This window comes from Geotrypetes seraphini, chromosome 7, assembly GCF_902459505.1.
Source record: "Geotrypetes seraphini chromosome 7, aGeoSer1.1, whole genome shotgun sequence".
Classification (NCBI taxonomy): Eukaryota; Metazoa; Chordata; class Amphibia; order Gymnophiona; family Dermophiidae; genus Geotrypetes; species Geotrypetes seraphini.
This window is the reverse complement of record NC_047090.1, coordinates 9,148,686-9,157,929: the sequence shown is the minus strand read 5'-3', so window position 1 is coordinate 9,157,929 and position 9,244 is coordinate 9,148,686. Positions and strand designations below refer to the sequence as shown.

Here is a 9,244-nt window from a genome sequence, read left to right as displayed (position 1 = left end):
GCTTGAAGATCGGAGCGGGGAGGTAAGGTTATTCCAGATCTCAGTGATTTTAAAGGGGAGGGATGACCCAAGTTTGACTGCATGAGAAATACCTTTTGTGGAAGGGAAGGAAAGTTTAAGAGTTTGGGAGGATCTGGAGGCGGTAGGGGTTGGGGAGTTCCAGGATAGAGGGATAACGGCAGGAAGGATGCCAAATGGGGGAGGAGCGAAGACAGTGTCGGGTGCCCCGCTGGAACTTTCTGTTTCGCCATTCTGTGAGGAGCCAGCTGTAATTTTGTTTTGCTAAGAAGCGTGGAGTATTCCGAATAACATGGATCCCCTGAAGTAGCCTTTTTTGGCGAAACAGAAAGTCTTTTCTGTCGGGACTAGGAAGTTTCACATCTCCAGATGAGTGATATCTTTTCTGATACATATGATATCTCAGTTTTACAAAGTCACGCAGCTTAACGATGTTTGTATGCTTATAGCTGAGCTGATTGCCATATTGTAGGTGTTTGGGAATGATTTCTGCCCCCCTTTCTTTGGACAGATCTAATAGGTGACACTTTGGAAATATCAAAAACATTGAAGAAGAAAGATTGAAAAATTGAAAAAAAACATAACACTTTGATGTATGAAAGTTATTTATAATTGTACGGAGTTTTTTTTTTATAAACCTGTGATGATGAGGGCGGCTTAGGGCACTTGTGTAGTCCCGGCTGCTCTCAATTGAGGTTTATTTTTCTCCGTTGTGTTTTATGATTTTGTCAACAGTCTTTTCTGTCCTTTTGGTATGAATGAATCCCTTCTACCTAACATCATTTACAATACGTGTTGAATTTAAGTTTTTGTGATTAAATACGATTGTACCTCTAGACAGAACTTAGACATTCTGAACTAGACCTGTTTTAGAAGCGTCCAAGTGCCAAAAAGGTATCCTAACTGAGCAGATGGCCACTGACCCAGCCCCTCAGTACCTCCACTCCCTGACTGATGAAACTCAAATGCAACTCCTAATATAACTTAATGGGCTTCCTACTGTAACTCAAATGCTATACTATCAACCATGTTTAGGCCTGTAACGCAGAAGCTGTATTATCATTTATGTTATGTCTGTAATGGAAATGCTGGATTATCAACTATGCTCTGTCCATTGAGACTGTATTATCACTTTTGTCACTACTGTTGTGTCCGGTCTATATTGTTAATGTACTCTTGTAACCCATTCTGGGCTCCTTTGGGCTAAATAAAGTAATGACCCCCACACACACACACACACTCCCAGTGGTCACTAACTTCCTCCAAAATATGAATGAGATGGTACACATACATCTGTATAACAGCAGCGTCTTGTACGGGAGAAGTCAGTAAAGCATTACACAGGTGGGTGAGTTAGTGAATGATAGAGAGGAGGATCTAGGTCCATAAGACACTCTAGCCGCTACATTGATGGTGGAAAATGTGAGGCCATGCAACATCTAAGCTGAAAATGTCCTAATCTAGACCATTTGGAGGTGGGAGGGGCCAGCATTGTAATGGACTGGCCACATCCCAGTAAAGCAGTGGGGCACTACTATGAACTTCACATAAAGGGTGCCAGAGGTACATCTCACCGTATACCCCTTCTAATGTACCTGATCCCTCCAGAACCTACTATATCCACCCCAAAAATCTAACTCATCTCCCATCCCAATAGCACCTACATGACAGTAGAACAGGATTTTGGTGGTTATAGTATCTTATGGGCCTGGGTCCTCCTCTCTATGGCTCATTAGCCCAGCCACAGGCTACTTAAGATACCTGTGTGATGCTCTACTAACCTTTCTAGAGACAAGTATGTACTGTTCTATTCACCTTTTTTTGGGAAGGGAGGGGGGGAGTCCACCAAAATCCTACAATGCCACCATATTACTACCACCTGCAGTCATAAGTGCTATTAATGTGGGAGACAGGTGGTTAGAGTAGGTTTTGGGAGAGTTTTGGAGTGATCACCATACATTAGAAGGGGGTTAGGGTGAGATGTGTTATCTGGTACCCTTTATGTGAAGTTCACAGCAGGGCCCTCTAAGGCACCTCACGGCTTTACTGGGATGTCTATGTGCCCAGTCCATTACAATGCTAGACCCTCCCACATCAAAATGGTGTCTCCTAATCCAGAACAATTGAACTATACATTATTTTAGTCTTGTTAATCGTTGTGCGTCTTGTTTGATGCTATGTATGTTACCATGTAACCTGTTCTGGGGAGGACGAGATATAAATCGAATTAAATACTTGGACATTTCTAACTTGGACTTGTTTTTGGGAGAAAATGGCAAAGTTAGATGTTCTGGCAGCCACGACGTCAAAGTAGGGGGAAAAATTATTATTTGGATGTCCCGTTCGAAAATAGCATCTCTCCGCCTCCAACTTTGGACATTTTATGGGAAATGTCCAAAGTCAGACTTAGACATCCACGTGATCAGGTTGATGCAGAGAAGAGGAAAGCTGAAAATCTTGAATCACACAAAGCTCTTTCTTCATGCACTTAGTCACATTTGCCTGGAGTTCTCCTTGAAGTAGACAGGATGGATCTGTGCCATCACATGGCTCTCTACTGCTATTTTCTACAGAGATGATAAAATGTGTTCCCCATCCCTACCCTTGGAATCAATCACACGCAAAATTATCATAAAACAAAAAGCCATTTGCTTTGTGCTTGAGTTTGCTCCAGCTGCACTCAATTAGAGCAGAGCCAGCTGAGAGCTCTACCTGGCAACACTTCATAATTACGGGATGCAAATGAGTGATAAATAATTGGCCGCTTGGTGTTCTTTAAGCAAAGCCACCTCAGGATCCTCATTAGGCTGAATATGAATCTGCAAAAGCCTCAGGTGTGTTTCGGAAGTAGCAGCCGAAATCTGCAGCTTTCAGGGATGACGACAGCTCCAAATCCATGCTTCTGTGATGGTGAGAAAAGCTTTTAAGAGCACAAGGAAAGAGAAGGCTCTCTGGCAAATCCATCCTACATAGCACCCTGACCACATTTCACTTTTGATAACCATAACAACTAAGCCACTTCTGTTATTTCCTGCATATGTAACAATTCTTCATTGTCCCACACTCCTTTCCAACACTTCCTGACTAGGAGGAGGGAAAAGACAAGGGGAAGGACCTGAGGCATCCAGTTGTTATACCTCCTAGGCTGGCCAAATAAAATTTTCAGATATACCAGCTAACACTCCAAGCCAATTCATCTGTTACCAAGCACCCACCAGATAATGTCCTACTAGGCCAGAGAAAGATGCACAGGAAGCTCTACCACCTGCTGGAGACTGAGAAATACTGGCTAATCAGGGCAGCTGCATAGAGTTCAAAATGGATGACATCATAGCTCATTCTCAATCTCTACCTGCTGGCAGAGGGGCAAAATCCAAGCAACTGGACTGGTCTGGAGGGAATGAAACCTTTTTTTTTTTAAACCAGCTACATTAACTGCTCTTATCACATCCTCAGGCAACGTATTCCAGAACTTAAATATTCTCTGAATGATAAAATATTTCTTCTTATTGATTTTAAAAGTATTTTCCTACAACTTCATTGAGTGTCCCCTAGTCTTTGTAAATCTTGAAGCAGTAAAAAAAAAATAAAAATTGATCCACTTGTACCTGTTCTACACCACTCAGGATTTTGTAGACTTCAATCAAATCTCCCCTCAGCCATCTCTTTTCCAAGCTGAAGAGCCCCAACCTTTTTAAGTCTTTCCTCATATGAAAGGAGTTCCAACCCCTTTATTGTCTTTGAATCTTTTCTAGTGCTGCTATATATTTTTTTGAGATAAGGATTTTTTTAATTTTTTTAATCTAAGGACCGAAAAGCCCAAACAAGAAAGATTCCCCCCTCCCCCAAATAAATAAATAAATTCTATCCCCCTTCATGGCCTACCAGACTTGGACACAGACTTCACATCCACCATCTGCTGGAGACAGAGAACAATACAGTCCTGCTTTTCTGGCAACTCCCAGGGATATTACACTAGTCAAAGCTTAGGTTGTTTTCAGTCTCTCCCTGCTGGTAGGCACGCGGCATAACCCAATCATCAGTGTCTGGACTGGTCTGGAGGGCTAACAAGGAACAAAGAAAACTGCAGAATGCCATTTCAAGTCTTCAAAGAAATCTGGGGGCACAAATACTTGAGGTGGAATCCGTATACCAGACTTTCTACTCTGATTCCAACTCGTACTATTTAAGAGAAATCTGCTTACATGCATAAGATATTTCTTGATGGGCAAGATTAGGACTAACAGACCACAAAATATATTAATTTGAAGTTTGAACAAAGAACCTCAACAAAAAATGCTGTCAAATGAAAATATACAATAGTTTTTAGTTTTTGAAGTTGGCGTTGGTACATTTTTACAGACTCTGACCCCCATCTCCATCCAAAATGACTTCTGCCTCCGAATCTACAGCCTTGGATTTTACCACAAAGCAAACATCTAGCCAAAACATCTGTGAGGTCATAGGAAGCACAGCTATTGAGAATGAAACAAATTTTGACAAATTGTTGAGATTGGGAGCATGTAGACAGCTTTTTTCCACTAATTAACCTCCCCCTACCTTTTTTTTTTTTTTTTAACAAAACCACACAAGAGGATTTTAGCGCCGGCCGGCTCCAACGGTCAGAGTTCCTATGAGGGTTTGAGCAGCGCAGAGTATTCATCGTGCCGGCTGGCGCTAAAAACCTCTTACACGGTTTTTAAAAAGGGGGGTACGCTAGATAGAGATATTCAATTTATAGGCCATAGAAACTGGCAAATTTTTCTTGCAGTTTGTGTTGTGGTATTTTCATTTTGGGGATTGCTGCAATTTGGATCACCTCATTTTTTCTGAGCCCATTTATAAAGGCAGCACAGGCATCGCTGCCTTTTTTTTAAACAGGTTCCCAAAATTATTCCCAGTAGCACACAAATCTCATGCACAAAGCTAGACCTGTCCAATGGTGGTAGAAGTGTGTAATCTGTGTGTACTGAAATACTCATCCAAGCCCCCAGGAATACTTGCACAGGGCAGGATTTCATAAGAACCGTTTTCCTAGTGTGAAACATGCTCTCTTTAGAAAAAAGGCCCAAAGAGAAATGTTGACGTCTTCAGCCAATGCAAAATCAATAGCTTGTCAATACTGGAAGTTGTTGCAAGAATCCCCTCAGCTAATGTCTCTTTCAGAGTCTCAATTTATCATTAACATTTTGAGCAATTACCCTGGGATAAAGAATTAATGTCCGTCATTTTTATGCAGCTGTATTAACATAAGAACATAAGAATTGCCGCTGCTGGGTCAGACACTGGTCCATCATGCCCAGCAGTCCACTCACGCGGCGGCCCTTAGGTCACTTACCGTTTCTTGAGTTGTCTGTACTGTAAAGAATATTTCAAGATCCTTTTCCTCCATTTAATAACACTTCTTTCCCCCAGGGGAAAAGTCAAATCTAATTATAATTACACTTTCCACTTATTTTCTATTTTTGCCAGATGTTACCCCCGGTCACTTCCTCAAAGAAGCTTCACATAATTGTAGAAACTTTTTATTGATTCTCCTCTTGGGAGATAAGAAACTCAAATTTACAAGGTAGAAGGAGTGCAGAGTTATCTTTTCTCAGGCTTAAACCTCTCAAAATATCGTTTGTCAGTGATTGCAAAAGTGCACTTAACATTGCCTGGATTCGCTTCCTTGTAATTCTCCACTGTGCATATTACATTCCTAGGAACTAAATCCTCTCATCCATGTTGTCCAAAATATCTCAAATTAGGTTCACAGTGGCAGGGGCTAGAAAATCTAAGATTGGTTTGGATTTTTGAAGCTTCATTTTTTTTTATTCTCGGCATTCAACATTGGAACTACTGCACAGTGACTCGGTTCGCTCAGTGCTCGAAATTGGAACAACATTTCATTTTGGTCTATTTTAATGTCACTAGAACTCATTTCATTTATACATAGAGCTGGCTGAATGCCCTTGTTCCGTCTTGGCGCTATGCAGGTAGCAGTGAGGCGTTCTGAAGGATTTTTGGCAGTGCTCTCTATCTAGGGCAGAGGTTCCCAACCTGAGATGCCCGCATCCCCCAGAGGATGCGAGATGGAATTTCAGGGGATGCAATAAAGAGCAGCTTGTATCATCACTCGACCAGCTGCCAGTGTGCCTTTAAGCAGTGGCTGTGATATTACTTTTGTAGGGAGTGTGAACATTTCCTTGGGGTGTGCGCAATACGCTCGCTAAGGATTGGCCAAGTGCATGCAAATTTTTCCTCATGTGAACGACAAGTTCTAAAAAACTTTTCTTTGTGAAAGCTTAATTTTCATAGTTATACAAGCATATATGTATCCATTGCTTATTGTAACTGTTACTGCACACATCCCCCTCCATATTTGCAGGTTCAGAACTCACGATTTTGGTTATTTGCAGAGTTTTCATCTGTGCGACCCACCCCCCACCTCCCGGACCTCTCCACTTACTTTTTAAAACCTGGTAGGTGAAGCGGGGCAGGAGTGATCTTCCTAAGCGGGAACTCAAGGCGGCCAATTTTGTTCATGGCTTTGAACATGGCAGGAGCATAGGAAGATCGATCCTGCCCCACTTCACCACTAGACCACCAAGCTTTAAAAAGTATGTACAGCGGAGAGGTCAAGGAGGCAGGAGGGTGAGTCAGCAGTAAAGTTATTCACAATTTTTTTTATATTCACAGGTCAGCTTTGCCCCTAACCCTCGCAAATATGGAGGGGGGATGTGTTTTTGATTTGCCTAAAAAAAGATTTAAGAGCTTTACAAATAGCTCAAAATGCTGCCGCTTGTTTAATCTCAGGAAGTCCTTTGTATTACGTCAATTTCATCGGTTGTCTTTTTAATGGTATATTCATTTAAAAATTCTTGATGACCCACCGTCATTTTGTCTGGCTGCAGCCCTAATGGTTCAGCCAGGACGTCCCCTTCGTTCAAGTAATCAGGCACTACTTGATGTTCCAGATTTAAAGAAAATTAGATTGGAGACGTAGAGAGACTCGATCTTTATGGTTGTGGTAACTCGGTTATGAAACTCCCTTCCAAACGAATTGAGAGAGACTGAGTCTTTGCGTTCATTTAGAAAACTTTTAAAAGCACATCTGTTTTCTCAGGCATTTTTAGGAATTAAAACAGAAATTTTAGACGTTTTTCATTCATTCATTCAATTTTTATACCGTTCTGCCAGGTGATCTCAGAATGGTTTACATGAATTTATTCAGGTACTCAAGCATATTCCCCTGTCTATCCCGGTCGGCTCACAATCTGTCTAATGTACCTGGGACAATGGGGGGATTAAGTGACTTGCTTATAAAAAAAAAAACCCTCCTTACTCTTAGTTCTTTGAAATAGTGTATGAAGACACTGACTTAATTTAATCTTATGCACAGCTCTGCTCTTTTTCAAACACAGTCACTATTCAACAGTTAATGAAGTTCAAGTTCAAGTTTATTATTTGATAAATCGCCTATTTAAAACATTCTAAGCGATGAACAATTTTAAAATCAACTTATGGGGAAACAGACAATTTTAAAACAATATTAAAACAGCACTTTAAAAAACAAATATTATTAAGACACAAGTAAAAAGACAAGATATTTATAAGGTTACTTTATACATGTGGCTTAATGACAAACATGATATAAAAGGGAAAAGGGAAAAAAAGTTACAATTATCTCATTCAGAAAAACATAAAGAGGGTAAAAACACAAGAAAGGGGGAAGAAAGTAGGGGGAGAAAAAAAAAGAATAATAAAAAAAAATAAATAAATAAATAAATTTGATCGTTTAATTAATAAAAGCATCATTAACATAAAAATGTTTTTAAAAGTTTTTTAAAAGAGATGAGATCCTTTTCTTTTCTGATAAAGAGTGGCAGAGCGTTCCAGGTTTGAGGAGCTATAACAGAAAACATTTCATTTCTCCTTGTACCCACAATTTTTAGAGACGGAACCGATAGTAGATCTTGAGATGACGATCGGAGAGATCGAGGTGAATGATATGGAGTGATCATTCTAGATATGAACTGAGGTTCGTTAAATGATAGTACTTTGAATACCAAAAATGCTATTTTAAAAGTAATTCGATGATTAATAGGCAGCCAATGAGACTTGATCAATAACGGTGTAACGTGGTCATATTTTTTTGCTTTATGAATGAGTTTTTTGAAGGTAACAGCTGCTTATCTTTCAGGCTGAACCCAAAACTGCCAGTTCACAGCGTATTGGCTTATGCAGAGCTGAGCTTAAATGTTCAGAAAGTCTTCCTCCTCCAACGGTCGTAACCAGCGTTTCGCCCCCAGGTATTCAAGATCGTATATGCTCTGACTTGTCCACACCAGTGCTTATTTTTTTTTCTTACTGTTTGCGCCATTCAGAGCAGCCGGAACTCTCTGATTAGTGGATTAGAAGAACAGCTGAGCCGGAGACGTCACTGTTTTGATACCTCACTGGAGCTTTAAATTGAGGCTACTCTGCCGCTGTGGCCATCTTTGACACTGGATTTGAGCATCGACGTTGAATGCAGCAACTTTATTTACTACCTAAGTTAAGATAGCCACTGAGCTTACGTTTTTTTATTTTTATTTTTTCAGAAGAACACGTTCCATCTTCCCTCCACCCTGACGCAGCCAATAGCGAAACGTTGGTCACCACCGTCGGAGGAGGAAGACTTTCTGAACATTTAAGCTCAGCTCTGCATAAGCCAATACGCTGTGAACTGGCAGTTTTGGGTTCAGCCTGAAAGATAAGTAGCTGTTACCTTCATTAACTGTTGAAAAAAAAGCAGAGCTGTGCATTAGGTTAAATTAAGTCAGTGTCTTCATATACTATTTCAAAGAACTTAGAGTACTCATAACATCAAGTAAGGAGGTTTTATATAAGCCAATGAGGTGTTTACCCTTTCTAGTCTTTCAGCAAGATTTATTCTGGCTGAAGACGGGGGGATCTGAGGGGTTTTTTTCCTCCTTATTGTAAAACTGTCTATGGTACACGATTATTTTTGTGTTATAAGATTTCAAGAGAATAGAGTAGGTATTTTTTATGTGCATCGAATAAAACCTTTTCTCCTGCATTTTTTTCATAGGATTAAGTGACTTGCCCAGGGTCACAAGGAGCAGCGTGGATTTGAACCCACAACCTCAGGGTGCTGAGGCTGTAGCTTTAACCACTGCGCCACACTTTCAGGTTTTTGAATACTGTATGTCTTGAAGAGTACTGTAGTATGTTTTAATGT

The 9,244-nt window shown here is 40.5% G+C and overlaps 1 protein-coding gene across 1 annotated transcript in view; it reads right to left on the bottom strand.

The window, feature by feature from the left end:
* Positions 1 to 2,541: 2,541 nt before the first annotated feature.
* The window catches only part of DERA (deoxyribose-phosphate aldolase), a 33,871-nt gene continuing 27,168 nt past the window's right edge, over positions 2,542 to 9,244 (bottom strand). Inside the window, exon 9 of the mRNA XM_033952433.1 lies at positions 2,542 to 2,920. Coding sequence (XP_033808324.1) covers positions 2,849 to 2,920 — 72 coding nt within the window. The 3' untranslated portion in view covers positions 2,542 to 2,848. The remainder of the gene's footprint in view (positions 2,921 to 9,244) is intronic.